This window comes from Leucopleurus acutus (assembly GCF_964270905.1).
Source record: "Leucopleurus acutus genome assembly, chromosome: 7".
Taxonomy (NCBI): domain Eukaryota; kingdom Metazoa; phylum Chordata; class Mammalia; order Artiodactyla; family Delphinidae; genus Leucopleurus; species Leucopleurus acutus.
In genome coordinates, this window is record NC_139150.1 from 104,250,873 (window position 1) to 104,276,395 (window position 25,523).

At 40.7% G+C, this 25,523-nt stretch overlaps 1 protein-coding gene across 1 annotated transcript in view; it reads right to left on the reverse strand.

Annotated features, from left to right (window-relative positions):
- Positions 1-3,623: 3,623 nt before the first annotated feature.
- The window catches only part of ADRA1A (adrenoceptor alpha 1A), a gene marked incomplete at both ends in the record, with an annotated part of 81,958 nt that continues 60,058 nt past the window's right edge, over positions 3,624-25,523 (reverse strand). The window contains one exon of the mRNA XM_082842716.1: positions 3,624-4,141. Within this exon, the coding sequence (XP_082698842.1) occupies positions 3,624-4,141 (518 nt within the window). The remainder of the gene's footprint in view (positions 4,142-25,523) is intronic.

Genomic DNA, 25,523 nt, shown 5'->3' on the forward strand with positions numbered 1-25,523 from the left:
CAGGTGAATGTAAGTGATACTGCATTTGCTTTTTATTTATTTTAAATAGGGATATGCTTCCTGAAAGTGTGCTGATGAACGGTGGCTGCGCGCCAATAACTTCAACACGCTGCACAATGCGTTTTGCATCCACGACTGTGTTGGCTGTTCTACGCCAAGCCAGCCTCTTCTGCATTCTCTTACATGTCCATCTTCACCCAGTTTGATATCATTTGTCCTTCATGCAAAGCCTGAAGAACATTCCAGGCCATTCTCCCCTCATGCAGGCTCTAGGGTTTGGAAGACCTCGGGTCGAATCATGGTTCCTCCTTGGCCTTGGGTGAGTCCTTAGTCACATTTAACTATCGCATTTTTTATCTGTCAAAGAAGAAGAATGGAATTGCTATGACATTTAGAGGCAGTGGGTGCCAAGGGCTCTGCCAATGCCTGGCATACAGTAGCACCTAACCAGAAAGCCTTAAGAAAATATTTATTTACCCAAACATCACTGTCTACTACGGATGGACCAATCCAAGTAGGTGGCTTAGAGCGTTAGGAACGTTAATATCTTGGGGAGTGTTAGCAGATCCCAAGTGATAACAGGCAGAAGCGGTCTTTAAATGAGACAAAAGGGAGGTAAAAGGAAGAAAACCTGACGCGTAAAGTGCTTTTCTGAAATCCCTGCAAAGGTCTGGGGAGATTCTTGAGTAGAGAGATTCAAGGTCTCTCTTAAGGCGTGCAATTTGAATTGCAGGAGAAACTCAAATTTCACCTATCCCACAATGTCAAGTTGATTTTTGGTGATGTTTAGACAATCCCAAAGCAACTGCTTTTTATAACACATTAGAGAAGATATTTTGACCACTGTTACTCTGGGTATGTTCTTCAAACTCCAAATAGAAGCAGTAAACATGTGAGTATAAATATGACGATCATTTATTTAACTGTGACAATTTTAGAGAGCTTTTGGCATGCTCAAAGGTACAGAGATTTTTGTGGATGAGTAAAAATATAACTCATACATTGTTTATCCCGCTTTGGACTAAGTCTTGGGTGACATTATCAATTTCTTGTAAAATTGGCATGTTTATACCTAATATCATGTCATGGGAAAGGAAAAAAATGTTAAAGTTTGCCTCCCTGGAGGGAGTGGGTATAGAGAAGGGTGTAGCAGACAATTATTTATGGATAGTTTTACGTGAATACAATTGTCATGGCTTTTATCTGATGACCGAAAGATTTTCGAGTTGTTTATTTTTTTTGTTTTGTTTTGCGGTACGCAGGCCTCTCACTGTTGTGGCCTCTCCCGTTGCGGAGCACAGGCTCCGGACGCGCAGGCTCAGCGGCCATGGCTCACGGGCGCAGCCGCTCCGCGGCATGTGGGATCTTCCCTCACCGGGGCACGAACCCGCGTCCCCTGCATCGGCAGGCGGACTCTCAACCACTGCGCCACCAGGGAAGGCCTCGAGTTGTTTATTTTGATTAGAAGTGGCATTAAAGCTAGCTTTCCGGCGATCCTAAGCTTTCTAGTATCTAAAATTTAAATTTGTCTGTAGACGTGTTTAAAGAACATCTCAAATATGGGGCCATGTTCTGCTGAAGAAAAGCTATTACGCTTCTTTTCATGGGGACACACTTCCTGTAAGGGGGAGCCTGGTAAGATTTAAAAATTCAGATCCTAAAAGAAGTTCTTCTCAACACTGAAACTGAAGTGAGGCTTGCACAGTCAAGTCCTTCCCTGATGCCTACAGGCATAATAGGACACCTACATCTGGAAGAGCTGTCAGGAGACATACAAACAGACCAGAAGAGTCTAAAAATCCAGCCAACATCTACTGCCAGAATCCAAGTTACGAGCACAAGGCACAGTGTCTATCTGGTCAACCATGAGACACTTTCCAGAAAGGGCTGAGAAAGCAGTAACATTCTAGGTCAATACACGACCAACAACCAAACTCAAATCCACACGCGAGCATACCTTCCAGGGCACTATGCAGAGAAATTAGCCTTTTAGAGAGATTTCAGGAAATTATCATTTTGCTGCAAGAAAAGAAGGAAAGGATGATGGGGACACTACCTTTGCTGTGAAGGTTAAATAATGGCTACAATCTGCCTTGAAATTCTTAGAGGGAATTACCCCCAATAGGGGAAGAAGGCCACAGAAATGGTCAGGAGTTAAAGACCAGTGATTCTAGTCAAGAATTATTTCAAAAACATAAATCTTCTTTTAAATTCTTATTGTGGAATGTGAAAATATTTTAATTTTTACATATAGTCACCATCTGTATCTTTGTAATATACAGAATTATTAAGGTTGACCGAAATTTGGTATACATAAAGCAAAAAACAGTGTGTTCCCCAAGTTCTTGTAAAGAGTAGGGATAGATTAAATAAACGGACGATTGGATCTTTTATCAGCATAAACAGGCTTCTGTCCAAAACCGTTTGCAAACTTCTGTTTCTGATGGGTTTTTGGTGACCAGAAAGCATCCTCCCAAGCTAAGCGTGTGTATCTTTCAAAGTTCTGGATCATCAGACTCATTCCAACATGTCCCATGTGCCCCGGGGACTGTGGACTTCACTCATTATGCAGTAGTGAAGCAGCTGAGAAAAAATGGGAGTCGTGATGTGCCTTTCAAAGTATTAGAAGCTCTGGTTTTTCATAACGGAGTTCTGGAAAAGGTAAGTGATTTGCCAAGAAAAGCCTTTCCCTAGGCCACGTTGAAAAGGCTGTGGAGTAATTTTGCAGCCTCTATCTTAGCATGAAATTAGCATACCCCAACCCAACCTCTTGATCTTTAAATACGTTACACAAGAAGCCTTCTTCCACCCGATCTTTGAGCCACTTAATGGAATTCTGTCCCTAGAAGTTAAGTTGAAACATTGACCCTCATCTTTACTGTGTTCCATTAGGAAAAGCCATCTTTCCCTGACTCTTTCTAGACCCAAGTGGAGATGATATACCTCCATTATATCAGAGACATAATGAGTGCCCCTCACTCTCATCCTTAGGGAATCAGAAGCAGTCACATTGTAGCCAAAGGTAACTCTCACTGTCAAGTTTCACCCAAGCCGAGAAGCTGGATGTGTCAGGAATGGTGGAGTTTAAAACTTGCTCTAAAAATAACGTGTCTGGATACCGGCCACCATCTTAAGTCTCTTCCTCTCCAGGCCCTCTCCCCGTAAAAACCCAAAGTGGTTCTCAGTAAGTTTAGCCTGGAAATAAAATCCCCTCACTCCATCAAGAAATAGCTCCAAACTTAGAGTGCATGCTCAAAATATTCATGATGAAATCATAATCCTATATTTATAGTCTTTTGGATTGTGTATGAAATTCTGTTTCCCATGGTGTTTTTCGTTGAAAGGGCCAGACATGGAAAGCGGGCTCAGAGGATGACCCAGAGAGCATCAGCCTCAAGGAGATGCTGTTTATCATCATTGTGAACGGGATGGTTGTGTGACACCCTCCCTCTTCCCTAAGCCCTACCCACTGCCCAAGAGTCGGGTCTCCTCCCCAGCCCACTCCCAGATGGTCCCTGGTTTAATGGTCCTGTCTCATCACCCACAAAATGTGAACTGGCCTTCCCAGTAGGAAGTGGAGTGGGTGCCTAAGATCATGCCCCTGTCCTGATCCTTCCTGTCCTCTAGACTTCCTCCCCATTTTCACTGAGGGAGATGGTATGGATCTTAATGGTTGGAATTTGATGATTCTCTCCATGGCTGGGTGTCGAGAGCCCCATGCAGCAGCAGACCTGCAAAAAGCTTTTACTTCTCACCCGGGCAGTGGTGCAGGCTGATTGGTCTTTGGGCACTGTAATCCTGGCAGATCCACGGGGCAGGGAAGAGAAAAATTTCCATTCACAGACCCCATCCGTCTTGGAGATCTTATAGAACGTCTCTCCGGATCCCACTGGAATGCGCACCAGGTCCTTGTGCTGCCCCTCCAGGGCGTGGCTGGGTGCGTGCAGAGTATAGCCCAGGGCATGTTTGGAAGACTGCCTTCGGTGCAGACACTGGATTCTCAAGACATTCTGAAAGGCCTTTTTAAACTCTTGACTGGAGCATGGGTATATAATGGGGTTGATGCAGCTGTTTAGGTATCCGAGCCAAAATGCTATTTTAAAAACTGTTTCTGAGGGCCTGAAATCAGGAAAGAAAGACCCTGGAAGAAAACACACAGATTCATACATGTTATTTGCAAGCCAATGGGCCAACTGGCTAGGAAAGTAAAGCAAACCAACAAATAAACACCTTATTATATCTTTAAAAAGTTTCAAATGATTCCCAATGCATTTGAGTTTTCACGTTTGACTGACTGTCCCCTAGGAACCCCTTGGTAATATCCTCAAAGGCCATTCTCACTTGGTCCACATGTGCAATATTATTTAAGGGAAAAGACCCAAAGGGTTAGGGCTGTGCTGGTTCTTAGTGATAAAACATTACTTGGTGTCCACTATAAAGCTTTAAAAAATGAAAACGTGAAATTTAGGCTGAGTCTACATAAGCAAATTATTTTTCCTGAATTTAAAAATACGTTGAAATCCATTCAAAAATTCATAATAAAATAGGGTTACCTGAATGTTCCCTTTGTTCTTTGATGCAGTATCATACAGGCACAGCCTAAATAATTATGAATTCTTTCTCTCCTGAATATTGGAGTCGTATATTTTAATGAGAATCCCAAATTTATAAAATACTGACTTGGCCAACTTTGGCCAGTGATTTTTGATTATTTTCCTTTGATGATGCCTTGGAACAATTTTCCTTTGATGATGCCTTTTGACATTACAGTATACCTGTCTGCTCAAAATACTCCAGTAGCAACAAAATGCTTGTCAATAGCTTGACATGCAGGCTCCTCCACAGTGCTAAACCTACTCTAGATTTCTAACATTAATACTTCCACTCTAAGAAGACTCACTACAACGTTTTCCCCAGATCATTGCTCATTTTTTTTGTTCTCTTAAGTTGGGTCCAGATGTCTAAAATGCTCTTTCCTGTCCTCTTCCCCTATTTTAGGTGATTTAGGTGAAATCTGCTAATTTACGCGGCAGGGATCAAGTTTCAGGCGTCTTTACATCTTATGTGGTCACCATCTCATAGCTCTTGGAAGCAGAATGGCAAAAGCATGGAACCCTAAAGCAGGAACTGTCTTAGAGGTTATTTTATTCAATTATTCAATTTCCAAGTTAAAAAAATGATGATTAAAGGGGCTGTCACAAACTTAATAGCTACAGTACTAACATAGTGATGGATAAAGAGATATAGAACTCCAAACCCAGTGTTCTGTATTCTCTGCACAACTTTTTTCTTTTGCTTCAGCCGAATAAAGGTCTTGATTTTATGTCTTTCTTTTTGTCTCTGCTCTAGAGACCCATCAGAGTCATGAAAAACTGATGGGTAGGCTTAAAAATCTACTCTGGCAAGCAATGCCCTGAAATTTTGCAGAGACTCTCATAAATATAAACAAAGAGTAAAGTTAAATATTGCAGAGCCAGAGAAGGCAAAATGGTACAGTGATTAATGAGAGCATTTTTTTTCTCTCTGAAACACACTCCCTGATAAATTCAGTGTGTCTCAAAGAAATTAAAACACACACACACACACGCAGATGATGATGATGTTAAGTGAGAAAGTATTATTCTTTAGCTCCAAAGCTTTTAACATTTTCCTATAATTATAAGTTACTCATATGGAATGTCTGGTTTGGAACAGGCTAAATACTTTACATACAATTTGATCATCATTAGTAACATCAAGAGGTACATGATTCCTACTGTATAGCACAGGGAACTCTACTCAATACTCTGTAATGACCTATATGGGAAGAGAATCTAAAAAAAAGAGTGGATAGATGTATATGTATAACGGATGCACTTTGCTGTACAGCAGAAACGAACAACACTGTAAATCAACGAGACTCCAATAAAATTTTTTAAAAGTTATATGATTCGTATCAACATCCCCATTTTACAGATGAAGAAACTGGTTTAATGAGATTGAATAATTCAACCAAAGTCACTCAGCAGATGGTAACTGGGAGGGCTGGGATTTGTAATTGGGAAGTCTGACTTTGGGGCCTTTGTTCCTTTATCGAGTCTCAAAATACATTAGAATAATACATCTCTAGGGAATGAGGATGGTGTGTAGAGAATGAGGAGGTGTACAGGTGGGGGTGTTAAATTGGAAAGATGGTTTTTCAAACTCAAGCAGAGAGGTGAAGAAAGCAACCAATACCAACATGAATGGTGGTTTTGTGTGAATGTCGTCAGTTCCAGAAAAAGTTCATCTTCATTCTGATGCCTGTATGTTGTCCAGTATTTCTTCCTGATAGGAACAGTGACAGGATTAAGGGAACCTGCTTCACAAGGCAGACCTGGCTCAGGCTTAACAAAAATATATGAGCAGGGCATGCCCCAAGTTACCTTGTCTTGGAATTTCTCTATTCTGTAAATCAGCTAGAGAGGGAAGTGTATTTCCCTTACTTGAAGAGCTTAAATTAAAAGAAAAAGAAAAAAAAACCACATGAATTCTGAATGTGAATGCTAGTGAGGTGATTAGGGATCCTTGGAATTTCCCATAATTCCTTCAGGGACACTCTCTGTGCTCACAGAGCCCCGTTCTGCATTCAGACATCTCAACATTTCCTTTCAGTCCCTTTCCTCCCATTTCTCTTCTCTGCTTCGAGGCCCCCTTAATGCCAGGTCTGGCCGACGCAGCGCCAGGTCACTCTGGCCTTCCTGTTGTTGTGCCCTGCTCAAGACACCCATTTCCTCACTGCAGCTGAGGTAGAGGGTGAGAAAGGAGATGGTTAAAATGAATTTACACTAAGATTTGAAAGTCAGATAGTCCAGCTTTAACCCTGCAGGAGTACTGTGTTGCTAATGCAAGCAAATCTCTAGATTTTTGCCTTTTCAGATAGTGAATGGGAGAGTCTTCTGGCCAGAGGCTTTCCCATAAATGAAACCACTTGGTTTATCCCACCAGGTGTGTGACAGCACCTAGACGTGTTTAAACCTAGCATGATCTGCCCACTCCCAATCTGATGAGGCCACAGGGGCGGATCATGGGACCTATTTCTCCTGCCCACTGTGTCCATCCTCCCTTGGGGGTGATTCTCTCTTGGCAGCTCCCAGCTGGGGTTAAGAGAGAGACTCATAACTGTGCTTCTTCCAGAGGCTTTCCAAAAGTTAAGAAAAGACAGCACAAGGCTGTTTCCATCCTTATTTATATTATTCACATCTTTAAATATCTTCCTTCCCTTCATTTTTCCTCTCCTAGGAAGAGAAGATTGAGCTGGGATCAGGCTTGGAAAAGAGTTGTTGCTTCCTGGTCTCGATCAGGGTGTGCTCATCTCGGTATCCACTTCCCTGCCCAAATCTTTCCACTCAGGCACCATCTTCTCTGAACTCCTCACAACTTCTATTCCCAACCTCACTTTCTTCTCAGATCCCTCTCTTCTTGATGACGATGGTGTTTTTTAGACTAGGAAAGCAGCCGGACCATGCTTCTCTCTGTCGTCCACCCATCGTGGCGTGGAGCGCCAGGGTTGAACCTGCCTGGCTTAGGGATGGGCACCTCAGACCCAGTCACTAGGTTGTAAACTCCCTCTGAGCCGGTACCATGTCAGTTTTGCTTGCTCATGGAGCTCCAGGACCCAGCACACTGCTGGCATCTCAAAGGCATCCTTCTAATTTTTGCTGAATGAATAGCCAATTCTTTGAATGACCTACCGAATGAATGAATGGTCCTCCGCACGACTCTGCTTCACAGTGTGGCCTGGTTTCTGCTCTGCCTGGGTCATAGCTCTTATTTCTCTTCCTGCCCCTGCCTTCCTCCTGTTGTCTTTCTTTTTTCTTCGGCCCAGTTTCTGCTCAAACCGCTGCTTTTCTCTGGGCTGTTATTACACTATTTTATTTTTCCGTACTGCATCACCTGGTGTCTAACACTCTAGTTTTTCTCCCCATGCTTCACAGGAAGAGCCAGACTTTTGAATTATCCACAGAAGCATAAGGTCTCCTATTGTTCTTGTCACCGTAGGTATGTTGTGCTCTTCAACAACTTCTGTCCAGACTCTGCTTCAAGAGGAGCAAATAGCTTCTGGCTTAATTCCCGGGAACCCCTCGCCCTGCAGGCCCGGTCATCCTTTGCATATGAAATTTGCCTCATTTAATTCTTGAGCTTTGGAAAATCCCCAAGGCCCTGGGGACTCTTCCCTTCACTGAGTTTTCCTCCACGATTTGATCCTGCTGCAGAATTTCTGACTCTTCTTTTCAGGACCCTCCAAACTCCCTGATCGACTAAAACTTGGCCAGACTGAGATGGGCAGAGCATGAATGTATCCATGAACACCATCAACATCTTCACCCTTGGAGAGTCAAAATCTTGGCTTCCGTTGTCAGGGTCCCTAGATTCCAATGAGAAATTGAAACTGATGTGTTTGAGGGATGCCACTTAAGTCTCATCACTTGATGTCCCCTCCATTGGAAGCATTTGACTTTTTGTTTCTGATCTAGGGCTTATCTGTAGGCTTATGATGGTGGACACTGGGGACCATCTTAGTGAAGGCTGTGCCACTAGAGTCACATTTTAGCTACAAAGTTATAGCAAAATTTGCTCTCAACGCCCCCAATACAAAGAAAACCATTTTCCGGCCAATGTTGGTCTCCTAAGTGAGTTTTCTCCACCAGTGTTCCAGTTCACTCTAAGACACAGTGAGAATAAAAATGGAGTTGTCAAATTCCAACCCAGCACTGGTAATAGAAGGTTCCTCTTCAGTTCAGCTCTTGCAGAATCGGGGACTCAGTATAGAAGCAGAGTCAGTCTTCTGGGTTCTAACCTCCCAGCTTCTAAGCTTCGTTTCACCTACCTGAAAACTTGACATCTTAATGACAACCTTGAGAGACATTGGGTTATGACAAACCCTAATTAGCTGGAGTCACAGAATGCTAGGGTGTGAAGAGTGGCAGAAACCTAGCAGGCACTGTCAACCTGTCCTATGCAGATGAAGGTAGTACAGATGGGAAGGGAAAGTGGTTCCCACAAAATCATCTGCTCATCTGTGGTCCAGTCAGAATGAGACCCAGACTCTGCTCTGCTTCCCCCATTTCTGCTCCTGACCTTGTGCACCATGTGGCAACCCCAGAATGGCTGGGAAGTGTTAATGGCAATATGTCTAGCTGTTGTCACAGGATGACAACAGGTTCTGCAGAGATGATGAGAAAGAAGGGGGAGGAGAGTAGTATCATCAATAACTACATCATTTTAAAAAGTTGTACTGTTCAAACACTGGGGAAAAAGAGCAGTGGGTGATGATCCTGGAAGGGCTTATCTGAAGGGTATCACATTCTGAAGACTGGAGTTTAAATGACTACAATTTAAAAAAAAATACGGACTCCAAAGCAGAAGCTAATGCTATGTGACCATAGGAGACAATAACCCTTAATCGTTTCTCTTTGTCCAACCAGTAGTCTCTTCACATGTCTGGTACCAGTCCAATGTGGCCGGTATACCTCTAATGAACAGGGGAGACACACAAGCTGTTACACAAATAGGTGGCCAGTTCCCCAGGCCAAGGAGCTCCAGTGCCAAGCAGTATTCAGGCCAGATCAGTTGGCATCTTCTGGCCAGGAAAAAAGTTCTGTCCCATTGATGTAATTCCAGAGAAAAGCTGTTGGAATCAGAGTACGAGCACAGACAGACCCAAGTTTATTGTCATCCTGGAGTCTACCAGACGCCTCCATGTTTCGCTGCTGGTATTCCTGTGTCACAGTGACTTGCCTGAGCCCTCCTGAGGTTTATCCAGGGGCCACCCTTGGGCAATTTTCAGCCAGACAAGAATATTTAGGTTAGCTCCCTGGAATGGTGGTCAGAAATCTCTAAGAATGCTGACCGGATTAACTGCAGACTAGAACCCTAGGCTCTCAACCCAAGATTCATGGATAGACTTCCCATGAAATGAAATACAGTCTGTGTATAAACAGAGATTTTCCTGGGAACAGGAATTCAGCTTTTGTCAGCTGCACACAGTGGTCTTGGAGACGCAAAAGATGGCGGAGCCTGCCTCCCAGCTACTGAGCAAAAGCTGAACCTCTGGCTGGGGCACGTCACTTAGCCCATATGTCCTGATAAGAGCATCCAGCTTACGAACATGGTAAGAGGATGCCAGTTTACACCTCTTTAGAAGGACCTGCTCTTTTCTTCTCCTAGTTAACTGGGACTTGAAATAGCACAGCTCTCATCTTGTGCCTCTGAGGGCAGTCATCTGATTGCTCCCTGGAGAGAGTTAATATGTTGGGTCTTTTCTGAACTTTCTGGAGGGAAACTTGAATAGTAATCAAGGTGAGGAAGGATGGTGTGGGAGGGTGTAGTGAGCAGGGGAAGAGAGGCACATTGTTTGCTGGGTATATAGCATTGAACAGAACAAATCTGGAGCACTGTGGGGCCCCAGTGGAGGATGGGAGCACTGCCCCTTTTCTCTTTTTCTGGGGACTGAGGTATATCAGCCTATGGTTACTGTTGTCAAAAACCACTGCTTCTTCCAACCATGGTGGGGAAAAAGGTTGGTTGGGGAGACATTTTCTCATACCTCATACTTCTGCAAGTGGGAGACATTCTTCATGGGACCTTTCTGGCTGGTCAAGTGTCATTCTGCAGAATCAGGGATTTTATCCTGGAGGAGTCCAAGCTGCTCGAAGTAAAGCTCTTCAAAGAGTTCCTCTCTCCAGTTACCGAAGCCCCAAACAGTATTTCTCCTTTTAGCAAAGAGGACTGTGTCTCCCAGAACGTGCATGTGAGGCCCCCAAACCCACGATGACTCGGGAAAGAATGACTCTGACCCAGGTGCACTCGACCCACCATGTACATTTCCCTAGAAGAGCTCTTTGTGTTGCCTGTTTCCTTTTGAAATGAATACATAATTCAAACGATTTCAACAGATTGCAAGATTTTTTTCTCCTTTACTTAACAGAATATATTTTGATTCAGGAAAACGATAGTAATTAAGTCACGTGTTCTTTTGTAGGTTGTTTCCTCAAAAGCAATCTCCTTTCATAAACCAACTTATTTTCCCAACTTTGCCTTTTTTCATTAAGGTCACCATTGTTTCATGAGTCTCACATTAGAAGCATCTTCTTATCATCTCTACAAAAGCTTTCTCCTACCACCCAGTGTAAAGAAGAGCTATCCTCAAGCCTACACCTGTGAGTGTACGATTTCTTTCAAAAAATTTTTCTTTTTCCTTTTTCTTGTGATGAGGATGTTTAAGATCTACCCTCTTAGCAAATTGCAAATATGCTACTGTATTATTAACTATAGTTACCATGCTGCACGTTCTATTCCCAGGACTGATTTGTTTTATAACTGGAAGTTTGTTATCTTTTGATCCATTCACCCATTTCATACCCTGTAAGTCGTCTTGTTTACTTGTTTTCTTTGACAGTCTCATTCTCCAGAGTGTCTAATAAGCACTCCAATGGTTTTCTTTTGGAAAACCAAAACTGTCAAAAACGATACCCAAGTCTGTGCCAGGAGGGATGATTAAAGAAACTTGTGGGGAGATGGCCAGAAGGGAAGAGGGCAGATTGAAAGGGGGGAACCCGAGGTCCTAGGTTAGGTTTTAGGGAAAACATCCTGATATCCATCCTGGAGATCTGTGTCTTCTGGAGGGAAAGAAGGGCTGGGAGGAGAAATCCCAGGGCTGTTGTCATGAGACACACCTGTGTAGAGGCATGTGTGACACTCTGAGGCCCAATGACAGTGAGTCACACCGAGTGGGAATGGCATTTGCTCTTCTGTGGTCCAGGCTGCTGGTGGCTCCAGGGTACCCATGCTCCTTGGCAACGTGGGGGCTTCACACACACACATCTAGGGCCTAAGGTGCTATGGAAGACGTCATCTGGTCACATCCAAGGGGATGGGACAGAAAGCAGTGGAAGCCATGAGGGAAAATTCCCAGAAACAACCAAAGGCAGGGGAGGTTTTTCAAGGGGATGAGGGAACCTCGTAATAGTGAGATCGGCCAAGATATGTGTTGTACATGATCTTTTTGTTGCTGATAAGATCAAGTTCAAGCTCATCACCTTGTCATTCAAGGCCCTTCATCATTTGGTTTCACCAGCCTTAACACGACATTCTCTCCCGTTATTCATTCACTTAACAAGTAATTTGCTTAATGCCTTCTACGAGACAGGCACTGTTGTAGACATTGGAGATAGAATGATCAGGAAAATGCGCAAGGTTCCTGCCCCTGGAGTTTACATTTTATAAGTATTTCCAATAAATACCTGTTGAACTGAATTGTGAATTTCCAACAGCAAGGCTATCTTCTTGCCATGGTTGACTTTTCACTGTAACTCTGTTAATCCACCAAGGTGACTATGGCCTCTGCTCACACGGTTGTCACCTTCATCCTCCTGCTCCTCTCTCAGTGACCTGTCCCTCTCCCCTAGTCAAACTTGGATTCCTTCAAAATCTCTCTGTCTTCAAAATTGTGCTTAAAATCCAGCTCATCCGTGAACCTTTCCTTCTTGATAGTGTAACTTGTTTTCTCACCTCCCCTGAGCATTCGACCTTAATTCCTTTTCTCTATATAGCACTCATCACCATCTTCTATGCTTATTTCTTCTTTGACCCTTTCCTTGAATACGAACTCCTTGAAGACAGAGGGTTTTGTCTTTTCATTTCACTGCTATGTCCGCAATGCCAACAACAGTTTATAACATAGAGTAGGCTCACAACAAATACTGTTGAACAAATACCACAATCCTTACTTGTAATGTCTCTCTAAAGACACATACGACTCCTTATCCTTCCTTTAAATTTCCTTCAGTGACGAACAAAATTCTCAATAAATGTGTATCAGATCAATGGATGACATTTGTTGATGGAAGAAAAGGACATTTTGTATAAAACTCCTGCTTCAACCACTTAAAGGTGGAAATACACTCTTAAATGGAGGAGAGCCTGTCTTAACTCCCATTCCAACACTTTATCTTCCCGATCTTCAAGACACTCATATTTACACAAAAATAAAACCATTCTACAAATAATTTTATACAGCTAAGTTGTAGACACTTCATCAAATGACTACTTCCAGTACTTATAAAGACATTTTATAGGGCCCTGTAGGAAGGGTCAGAGCCTGTCATTAAGATGCGATAGTCATCAACAGTCTCGCATATTTGTGGGATGTGAATCCAAGGCCAAACACCACAAATCCGAAACAGTGACAGAAACAACCAAAATCGGTCGCCCAGGGAGGAAGCATGGGAGTTCCTCACGATGGTGTGCCTTCATGTTCAGCTTAAAGGCTACTACTGCAGGCTCTGTTCCAGAGTCTGGCCACCAGGGACATGGGGGAGTTGGCCATGTAAGAGGTGAGAGGTCAGAGGTGACCAGGGGAGCCAGCAGGGACTGTTGACTCTGGACTGATGATAAAGATATGGAATCTGAGTTCTCTGGACAAGTCCCTACTTGGAAATGCCATCCCAGGTCCTCTCACTAGCCACTGGGTCACCCAGAGGCATGTCCCCTGATGCTGTAGGCATCCTCCAGGGATATCATCTAGTTCAGTTCAAGGTAGAATACGAAAAACACTTTGCTCTCCACCGGGAGCTCCTGCACAACCCCTTCCCCTGCCTGGGTTACACCAGGGATGGAGATTGCCTTTGGCCCCTGCTACTTCTCCCCAGCCCTAGACTCAAGCTGGACCAGACCAGCAGAATGCCTGACCTCCATCAAAAGCAGATGGTATTCAAACTGACATAACACACATGCATAGGCATTTTACTAGCTTATTTTTCAAAATAAAAGGTGCTTTTGGGGAAGCTGTAATCTGACTTCTAAATATAGCTGGGCAAACTAATTTTAAAATGCAGAAAAGGGTTGGGAAAATTTACTTTTTAATTTTAAAAGTCAATAGAGTATGGCCCTGTTTTGATTATAGACACCTTTGAAAAAAAGAAATGACTATGCCTCCATCTTTCATAATAAATGCAATGCCGAGACATCTCAGTTTTGCTTGCAGGAGACATTCTCATTCTTTTCCAACTTAACCAAGCCTTTTGCAGTCTCAACTGAGAACTGTCTGACATTCTAAGGGGGGAGATGGAGGTCAGGGAAGCTCATCCATTGCCATGGTTTTGATTTCTTTTTTTGCCTTGATGAATTCTCCAATCTCTATCCTGAGGCCCTAAGCTGGCTCCTAAGCTCCGGTTCTGTACACACAGCTATTACCAGACATTTTTCCTGGTGTTCCCGAACCATCTCATCCTTTAACGTAACCAAACTGAGTTCACTGTGTCTCACAAAACCTACTCTTCCTTCTCTTCCAGTAGATGGTACCCCTTCCCTAAGTTGTCCCAGCCAGAAACCCACTGTCATCCTCAACCCTTCACTCTCCCAACTCTTCCACTCCATCCAGCCCCCCAGTGCAGACCACAGAACCTTCATTCTTCTTGTCACCGTCCATCCTAGTTCCGGCCGCCATCATTTCTAGCTAGGATCCCGCATCAGCTTACCAACTAAGCTTCCTGAGTCTCATCTCACTGCCTTCCAACCTACTTTCACATTGTAGCCGGAGAGAGTCTGAGAAAACAAGGCTGATTTTATCTTCCTTGATTAACTCATTTCAGTGACTCCTCACTGAATTCAAGATCTGCACAAATCCTGTACTAGGACTTATTAGGTTCATGGGTCTGGGAGAGTGAAAATCCACTTCGCTAGATAAGTAGTTAGTAGACTACGGTGATCCCAGTGCCATTCAAAGACTCTAGTTAGTATTATAGAAAAGTAGAAAATTATAACCAACAGGAATAACGGTGTGTGACTGTTACCTCAAGTGAGTGATAGAGCATTTTTGTTCGCTAGGATAGGGTTTGGGGTTACAGAGGTATCATTAAGGAGTCCTTAATCCTAAGGAACAAATATTTGGCTTCCAGGCAGAATCATGCCCACTAAAAAGTCTTCTCAAGGTCAAGGAATAGAAAGCACTTATGAATTTCCAGCCGTTCCAGTGGTAGTGATGACAATGGTTCAGAGAGTTTTGCGACATCTGGAAGGTCTGAGTTGGGAATAAAGATGCCTGGAGGATAAACATGGAAAATGGTGAAGAAAAAGCAAAGGCACAGACAAATGCCTTCGAGGCTTCCTGAAAAGAACTAATCCCTGCTGCATGGTGTGATTTTCTGTTACCAAAAACAGTCATGTTTCTAAGGAAAGCTTGTTCCCCACTGTGGTGGTTCCCCTCTGAAATGCCCACCCAATATCTGCTCGTCAGGTGATTAATTCAGAACTCACTAGATAATCACAAACAATAGTTTTTGGATGCACTGTTAGAAAAAGTAGTTTCCCTCAGCAACTCCAACCCAGCTGGGTTCAGTCCCCAGGCAAGTGTGGAAGCAGCAGAACTTTTACCTGGACTAGATGTCAACTTGTCTCTCTCATTCACAGAAAAATTTCCATGGGAAGAGAAGAAAGCTACAGTGTGTCAACATGAAAATAATGATACTTATTGTTGTCTCTTATCCCAATTGGATTCTGGTGAGTTAGAAGTTAGCTCCACTGTACGTCTCGAGATGGTATCAGTGTTAGCAAGTGGCTGGCTTAGGAACATGCTAGAACCTGGGGCTCTGGCAGGTTTCCATTTTCCTAGTAGTTTGGTTTTTTTCAGAAAGCTTACATATCTAAGAATAACTAAAGAGGGATGCTATTAGCAGCAGGGAGACCAACTAGGAGACTAGTACATTAATCTGTCTTAGATTTCTGACCAATGGCTAAAAGCTGTAGGAAATCAGCTTTTTGGGCTGCCCTGAAAATAAGTCTTAGCATCAGTGAAAGTATCCTAAGATAGGATGTATAACCACTCACTGAAGCATCATACTGGGGACCCAAGCATCATAAAGCATCCTATTAAAACACTCTTAAGGGACCCTTCTAACCCGGAAGTTTTAGAACTCCCTAGGAAAGCAAACAGTAGTACTGGGGGACAAAGCATTGGTTGTTGTGAATGTCTTGCTTCCTTTTTAATACTGCAATAAAGAAATTGTGCATTGGAAGGATTTTAAGAGGCACATACACATAAGAATATGGACATGTTATTGGATCTGACAATTTACTCAGCTGATTTAACTTTTTCTGGGAATGGCATGTATTTCAATAATCTGTAAATTTTCTTCGTAGTCTATTTGGGATCCAGCATACATATTTTGATCTAACTTGTTGTTGAAATTATTTATAACCACTTCCCATAAACTCTTGAGGCACCTAGAGCCAAGCGGACATCTGGGCTACAAATAGAGAAGGATGTGAATATGCAGAAAGAGTAAGGCACGTGCTCAGGGTTACACAGCTGGTGAGCAGAAGGGCTATAGATTAAAAATTCCTGTCTTCAGACTCCCGGTTCATAAACCTTTCTATTCATTAATACACTGAATTTTTCAATTGCAAGAGTAGAAATATCTCTGATTATTTGGGAGTGCTCAGAGAATCTGCTCTAAGAAATATGGATGCCATCAAGATTATTATCTGTAGCTAGCATTTAGATATTAAGTATATAGCTTGAGCCCTTGCTTATTTTTTGAGGTCGTGACCCATACATGCATCTCCACTTAGATGTCTCACAGGAACCTCAATATTAAACTGTCCAAAATGACACCCTAATCTGTTTGCCTTCCAGTATTCCCCATCTCTATAAATGATATTTAACATTCACTCATTTGTTTGTGACAAAAGCATGGCAGTCAATCCTGATACCTTCTTGATATCTCCAGTAGACTGTACCTCCTAACAATGCCCAAGTCTTTGCACATCCCTCTGTCTCACTGTCATGGCCCAATCCAAGCCACCACCATCTATCATCTGCAAGAGAGTCTTCTCATTGGTCTCCTGCATGCATGTGTCATCCTCCTTTTTCTCTAGGATGATCTTTATGAAATGCAACTAACTCCAATTCCGTGACATCTCTGCCTATATGTCTCAAGCGCTTTCCAGTGCTCTCAGATGAAATCCACAATCACTAACACGGCTCATCAGGCCATACGATCTGGTCTTGCCTCTCTCTCCTAATCTGCCTTGCATACCTTCCATGACGCCTCCAATCATCCTCACCTTCTCTCAATTCTCTGCCCCAGGACCTTCAAACCTGCTGTTCCCTTTACATGTAATGTTCTCTCCATCTCCATCCCCTTTGTGGTGCTTACTCTTCCTCATCCTTTAGGTCTAAGATTAAATTCCAGCTCTTCAGGAAAACTATCTCTGATCTCTCTCTACCCACCTACACACTCCGGATTCCACCTAGGAATTCTCTTGTTAAATGCAACCAAAACATCCTATACTCTTCATTCCTAACACTTGTCACAATTGTTCTTATATGATGACGTGTATGATGATTTGCTTAATGTCTTTCCCTATATAAATTTCATCAAGATAGGAATTGTGCCTGGCACAGCATAGGCATTTAGTAAATATTCATGAAAAATACTCACATTCACTGAGCACTCATATGCCAGACATCGTGCAATATATTTTGCAAACATTATCCCATTTAACTCCTCCCTACAGCCCTATGTGGATATATTCTCACTCCCATTTTACAGATGAAGAAACTGAGGCTTAAGGAGTTTAATTCACAACTAAAGAAACAGCTGAGCTCAGCTTCAAACCCAGTCCTGTTTGACACCAAAGCTTATGCTTTTAACCTCCAGATTACGCTAAGAGTAGGTCTCTGCTTTGGGGGCTTTCTAATGAAAATAGTGTTCACTGTTACAATGCTCAAAGTTCAAAACAAAAACAATCATCCGAGTGGCCAAGAAAATTAATCACACATCTTATGTACTGTTTTTCAGAAAGCAGAGAAATGTATAATTCAAATCATTGAAACAACAATAAATTCCTCCAAGTTAATAATTTTGTTTGTTCGGGTTAGACATGATTGGCCACGTGAAAAACTGTGAACATTATATTCTGTCAGAAAACCTTTGACAAAACTCTATTAATAAAGTAGGCTTAGAAAACAATCAGGTTAGACTAGGTCAGAAGGTATGATTTGTCATTTATTAAAAAAAATTAGAGTTCAGGCCTAAAAGGAGAACTGAAATCTGCAGTTCTTGAACATGGAGAGTAGGAAAAAGTGAAGGAGAGCAAAATGAAAATAGTTACCATCTATTGTGGTGCATAAAAATACCAATTCCTGGGCTTCCCTGGTGGCGCAGTGGTTGAGAGTCCGCCTGCCGATGCAGGGGACACGGGTTCGTGCCCCGGTCCGGGAAGATCCCACATGCCGCAGAGCGGCTGGGCCCGTGAGCCATGGCCGCTGAGCCTGCGCGTCCGGAGCCTGTGCTCCGCAATGGGAGGGGCCACAACAGTGAAAGGCCCACGTACCGCAAGGGAAAAAAAAACAAAAAACAATTCCTGCTACAGACTCTTTAGAGCTGCTCCTTGTTCCTGGGAAGGAAATCCTGATTGCTCACTTACTGGTCTACTGTTAAGGGCAGGTTTCCTACCTTCTCTGTGCCTCAGTTTCCTCCTACAGGTAAGCACAGTGCCTGGCTGTAAGCACACATTACATCTGAGCGATTTCTTCTTGCATATATATGTCAGTTCTGCGTCTAGTTTCAGGGTATCTCCCTCATTCATTAGTGCTGATCTTGTCTATTTTTAACCTTCAGGGATACTTTCCAAGGTCAGAAACCAGATCTGGTTATCCATGAGTATATCTTCCTATCGAGATGCATCTGGGATTCTTGTTCTGACAGTAGGGCTCTGGTCTCCTGTGAGCCCTCCCTGACAACATTTCTACTTGATTATCTCCTTAAACAGTGATCAGCCAGGTACCTCACCTGTCATTTTCTCAAAGCAGCTGCTCTGAGAATTCCCAGGTATTTGGAGAGAACTTTGACTCTTATTCACTGTATTGGGGGGAAAGTTCATTCACACTGACGTGGGTTCCCATTTCTTGGATAGCCTGCTGCCTGATAAAACCTAACTTTGGCAACAAAAAGGAAAGGTATAATGTTGTCCGTTTGAGAATTTTCTTGGACTGGGTTGAGTCTAGTTACGTAAATAGTAGGTGCTTTTCCAAGTTGTGCTATGTCCAGACTAGGGCTAGAGCCACACGCTCATTCCATTGCATGTCTCTCTTGAATCCCCTCCTCACGAAGGGGCACCTGGCCTTTCTACCACCTGGCACTTTGTTTCTTATTTTTGTCTGTTTTAGATGAAAAGGCTCTTAGGAGTGAGGCATAGTTTTCTTGGTTTTGTCTTCAAAGTTTTTAAAGTTTCACGGTCCCATAAAACCTGCAAGAATTCTTCAGAGACCATGGGAGTGACAATGGCGGTTCTCGTAATAATAACAATAAAAATAGATGTTAATTATTGAGCACTTTCAAGTGTCCAGTATTGTGTTAAGTGCTTTTCATGAATCACCTCATTAACTCATCACAACCCTATAAGGTTATACTGTTTATCCCCATTTTGCAGATGAGGAAAATGGGACTTGGGGAGTTCAATAACTTGCCACAGAACAATCAGCTAGTAAGAGTGAAGCTGTGTTCAGATCCACCTCTGTTTGACTCCAGATCCTGCACTGCACCCCGTAACACTGAACTTGTCAAACAAACCAATCAAAAAATGAGAAAACCTAAATAGACGTTTCTCCAAAGAAGACATACAGGTGGCCAACAGGCATATGAAAAGATGCTCAACATCGCTAATTATTAGAGAAATGCAAATCAAAACTACAATGAGGTATCACCTTACGCCGGTCAGAATGGCCAACGTCAAAAAGTCTACAAATAATAAATGCTGGAGGGGATGTGGAGAAAAGGGAACCCTCTTGCACTGTTGGTGGGAATGTAAACTAGTAGAGCCACTATGGAGAACAGTATGGAGATTCCTTAAGAAACTAAAAATAGAGTCATAATATGATCCAGCAATCTCATTCTTGGGCATGGGTCCCCAAAAGATGAAAACTGTAATTTGAAAAGATACATGCACTCCAATATTCATAACAGCACTATTTACAAGGGCCAAGACATGGAAACAACCCACGTGCCCATCAACAGGTGATTTATTTAAGAAGATGTGGTATAATATATTAAACACACACAATGCAATATTACTCAGCCATTAAAAAACTAATGAAATATTGCCATTTGCAGCAACATGGATGGACCTAGAGAGTATCATACTAAGTGAAGTAAGTCACATAGAGGAAGACATATAACATAAGGAATTAACAGATGCAAACTACTTTACATAAAGTAGATAAGCAATAAGGATTTACTGCACAGCACAGGGAACTATATTCAATATCTTGAATAACTATATTCAATATCTTGTTTATATATATATATATATATATATATATATATATATATAACTGAATCACTTTGCTGTACACTTGAAACTAACACAGGGTTGTAAATCAACTACATTTCAATAATAAAACAAAAACAATGACTACACACCTATTAGAATGGCCAAAATCTAAAACACTGACAACACCAAATGCTAGTGAGGAGGTGGAGCAACAGGAATTCTCATTCATTACTAGTGGGAATGTGAAAATAGTACACCACTTTGGAAAATAGTTTGGTGGTTTGTTTTTTTTACAAAACTAAACATACTCTTACCATGCAATCCAGTAACTTACGCTTCTTGATATTTACCCAAAGGAGTTGAAAACTTATCTCCACAGAAAAACCTGCACATGGATGTTTAGAGCAGCTTGATTCATAATTGCCAAAACTTGGAAGCAACCAAGGTGTCTTTCAGTAGGTGAATGGATAAATAAACTGTGATACATCCGGACAATGGAATGTTATTCAGTGATAAAAAAGAAATGAGCTATCAAGTTGTGAAACGACACGGAGGAACCTGAAATGCATATTACTAAGTGAAAGAAGCCAATGTGAAAAGGTAAATACTGTATGATTCCAACTATATATGATATTCTGGAAAAGACAAAACTATGCACATAGTAAAAAGATCCATGGTTGCCAGAGGTTAGAGGGGAGGGAGGGAGGGATGAATAGGTGGAGCATGGAGAATTTTTAAGGCAGTGAAACATTTGTATGTTACTATAATGGTGGATACATGTCATTGTACGTTTGTTCAAACCCATGGAATGTACAACGCTAAGAGTGAACCCTAAAGTAAACTATGGACTGTGGGTGATTATGACATGTCAATGTAGGTTCATCAATTGTAATGAATGTAGGATGCTGGTCGGGGATGTTGATAATGAGGGAGGCTGTGTGTGGGGGGGGAGTATATGGGGAATCTCTGTACTTTCCTCTCAATTTTGCTGTAAATCAAAAACTGTTTAAAACTGTTATATGAAAAAGACAAAGCCTTTCAGAGTTAAAAAAATTAAATATGTACTGTTCGTGAAAGAACCAAAATAAAAAACAAAATATCATTATATGGCTAAAAGAAAAATGTAGTTTGGAATTACACACACACACACACACACAAACCAACATGGGGTAGCACTATTAGTATCAAACAAAACAGAATTCAAAGTGCAAGGCATTTCATGGTAAAGATGCTTATTTTATGTTGATAAAAGGCATACTTCCCAATAGAGCTATATTTGTTAAATTTTATGTATCAAATGATATCAAATATATATGTATGTGTGTATATGTATAGATATTAAAATGCTCTTAGAAAAAAATTGATAAAGCTGTACTCATAGCAGAATGACTAAAATATAAACTCAGCAAAATATCTATTGATAACTTTTCAGTTGAAGAGTAAATCAAAACTGCAATGACAGACAACTTAGAAAATACTGAAATCTGAATTTCATATAATTTTTATGTGTTATAAAATATATTCTTCTTTTGATTTTTTTCAATCATTTAAAAAATGTAAAAATCATTCTTAATTCACAGGCCTTCAAAAAAAGGAAGCAGCTTGTATTTGGCCCATGGGCCACAGCTTGCTAATACCTAAAGAAGGATTTATCCCTCACTTTAAGGGGAATTTGTTTGAGAGTAGAAATATTTTTTTCTGTTCTTTCCTTGATTATTAAAAATGTTTTTTATGAACAAAGGTGTCTAAAATTATAATTAATGAACAATGTTCTAGAAGGCACAGTCAATGCAATGGCAGAAGAAAAGAAACAGGGGATATAATGGAAAAGACAACTTATTATTATTTGTATACTGCATACTAATGATTTGTTGCCTGGAAAACAAATGGTGTATTTTATCCTAAAAAATCATATTTCTTAGCTTTGACTACTAAAAAGACCTAGAAGCAATGAACAATGCAGTGTAATAAGTCTCCTACTAGACTGTGACCTCAAATACTGTTTCCCACTAAAAAGAACCAAGGATTCTTGGAGAAATCGGGTCTGGGCAGGAAACAGACAAAAACAGACACGAATATGGTAGTCATGAGAAACCATGGGATCATGTCAAAAGGACTCAGGAACTAACCTGAAGAAGTTGCCACTGGCCAAAGCTGGCACAGTTTGAGGCTTGATAAGGATTTTTAAAAAGTATTAATCATCACAGTAAGGATTAATAATGTGTTTCAATCTACAAATTTGAATCAAGCATTTATCCTGCCTCTCTTGTAAAATCTATACCTCAACTACTCAAATAGTTGATGAGTGGAAGTTGCTCCTTTTAGATGTTTTCCAGCTAATAATAAATGAAGGTAGAATGACAGAGAATAGATAGAATGTAACCATTTTGTGATCCTAATAAGTAAAGCAAATTGATGAATCGAGGCAGAGGTCATCATTATCGATAGAGAGAACCAATAAACATTATGTACCTCCTGATGGAAGTACACCATCAGGGCATTAATTTTTAAATGAAATCAAACATCTGATAAAGGCTTTTGGTTCTAATGACCAATTTCCAGGAAATACAAGGAGAAAAGGAACATGACAACACACGGATGAAGTCAGCGGAATCTAGACTATGGAAAACTGTGCATTCAAATAAAATAAAAATAAAATTTTTAAGGAAAAGGAAAAAAAAGAGATGAAGGGGGAACTTGTAGGGTGAAAAAGACTTGAGACACATAAAACCAACCATAATATATGAACCTTATTTGGATCTCAATTTAAACAAAAAGATTATAATAGTATTATAAAAAAATTGGAGAAATGTAAACACTGACTGGATATTTCATAATAAGTAATAATTGTTGACTTTCCTCTTAGAAATGATAATGATATTATGGTTATGCTTTTCAAAAATGAGTATTGTATAGAGGTACATAGTGAAAAATTTGCAGATGAATCAATGTGCTGTCTAGAATTTGCTTCGAAAGCATCTGCATGGAGTAGGGAATTTGAATAAAACGAACGGTCTACATCTCTATTTATAATTGTTAAAACTGGGTGATAGGGCAGCCTCATTACCCTGTTCTCTCTACTTTTGTATTTGTATTTGATAATTTGATAATAAAAATTTAAAAAATTAAAAAAGAATGAAAGCATATAACTATCAAAACAGTTCACTTCTTACCTGATTAACTTCTAATATGGTAACATCAACAGATGTAATCCACATAAACAAAAGCTCTTTGAGGGTCTCAATAATTTTTAAAATTGTAAAGGAGGCCTGAGACCAAAAGTCTGAGAACTGCTGTACTCAAGTGTTTATTAAGGATACAGAGAAAAAAAAGGAAAAATGTCAAGGGAAAAGTGGTCAAGATGTAGTAATTACTTCAGTAAATAATCATTAAACACTATGTCCAAAGTACTGAAATGAAGCTGGAGGGATAAAAGTTATCCTCAGGCTGTCAAGCTGGCTGTCTGATTCCAAGTCAGACACCAATCGTTATCTGCATTGACAAGGAAGTTAGCTTTCAATAATTCCTAGTGATGATCCAAATTATCTGCTCTTTTAGCTGAGTGGATGGGCAAAGCTTTGAACATCTCTCACTAAGAAAAGCGTAGCTTTACTAACCCATGGAGAAAGAACGTGTTCTAAAAAGGACTCCTAATATATTCAGCAGATCCAAATACACTTATCCCTTTGCTTATACAAGTCATCAACACTAACAGTTCTCACCTACCTCCTGCTTATTCTCATTTACTTTTGTTCCAAGGACATTTTTCAGAGATACTAGTTCATTTTTCTTGACATATCATTTAATGCATGGGTAGGGAAAGCCAACTTCTTTGATTATCTGGAGTCTAATGAAAAATAGGGCTAGAAAGGTATATGCCTGCAAAAAAGACACAAAACTGTAAAATATTCTAAACTTTACAAGAAGAGTATATTTTAGGAATTACGTAGGTTACCATTCTTCAAAACCCAAATGGAGGGTTACTTCTTTAAGAAACTTTTCCAAAACACTTCTCACCCACCACCAACCCCATGTCAAAATTAAATACTCCCTTGTGCTCCTCTGAGCACTTTGATTTTCATCTTATGTCCTTTATTAATTTCTTGTATATGACAATTTATTACACTACTTTCTTCTTTGCTTCCCTGCCTAGGGAGGTCTTTTTGAGCAGGTACTTTGCCTTATTCATATTTGATTCTCAACAATGTGGTACATGGTGCCAATTTTCAGTAATGGACGTTAAATTTAATTCGCTAAAAAATCCTAAGAGTTACTTACCTATGTTGCATTTGTTTATTTAATGTGTGTAGTTCTGAATGTTACCAACTGCCTTGATCTATTGTCATTTACATAAAACATTACTTTCAAGGAGCGTGGGGTACATATTCTTTTTCAGTTCACATAGTACACTCACCAAGATAGACCATAAGCTGCTTCATGAAACAAGTCTCATTTCATTTAAAAGTACTGAAATCATACAAAGTCTGACCACATAAGAAATTAATAATGATAACATATGTAAGAAAACCCACACTATCTTATAATTATGCAATATATTTCTAAATAATTCATGAATTAAAGATGAAATCAGGAGGGATGTTAGAAAGTATTTTGAACCAATAGGTAACGAAAATAAAACACACTAAAATGAATGGGATGCCGCTAAGGCACGCAAAGACACAGCTAAAGCTTAGAGGGAAACTTAGAGCTTTAAATGATTACATTAGAAAAGAAGAAAGATCTAAAATCGGTGACCTAAGCTTAGACCGTTAGTAACTAAGGAAAACTAAAACCAGAATAGTAAATTAAAAATAAGTAGAAGGAAAAAATAATAAAAAGGAGAAATCAATGGAATAGAAAACTGACATATGGTAGAGAAAATTAACAAGTCAAAAGCAGGTTCTTTGAAAAGATCAATAAAGTGGACAAATCTCTAGCTAGACTGATTCTCCTCCTCCTCTGCCAAAAAAAAAAAAAAAAAAGAGAGAGAGAGAAAATAGGAGTCACCAATGCCATGAATAAGAATGATGCTACCACTACATATTATATAGACATTAAATGGATAATAAGAGAATATTAAGAGCCACTCTGTGTCAACCAATTTGACAACTTAGATGAACTGGACAAATTTCCAACAATATATGAAAAGGATATGACCTTTCATGTTATGACCTATTATGACCAATTATAGATTATTCCAGTAATACAAGCCTGATTTAACCTTCAAA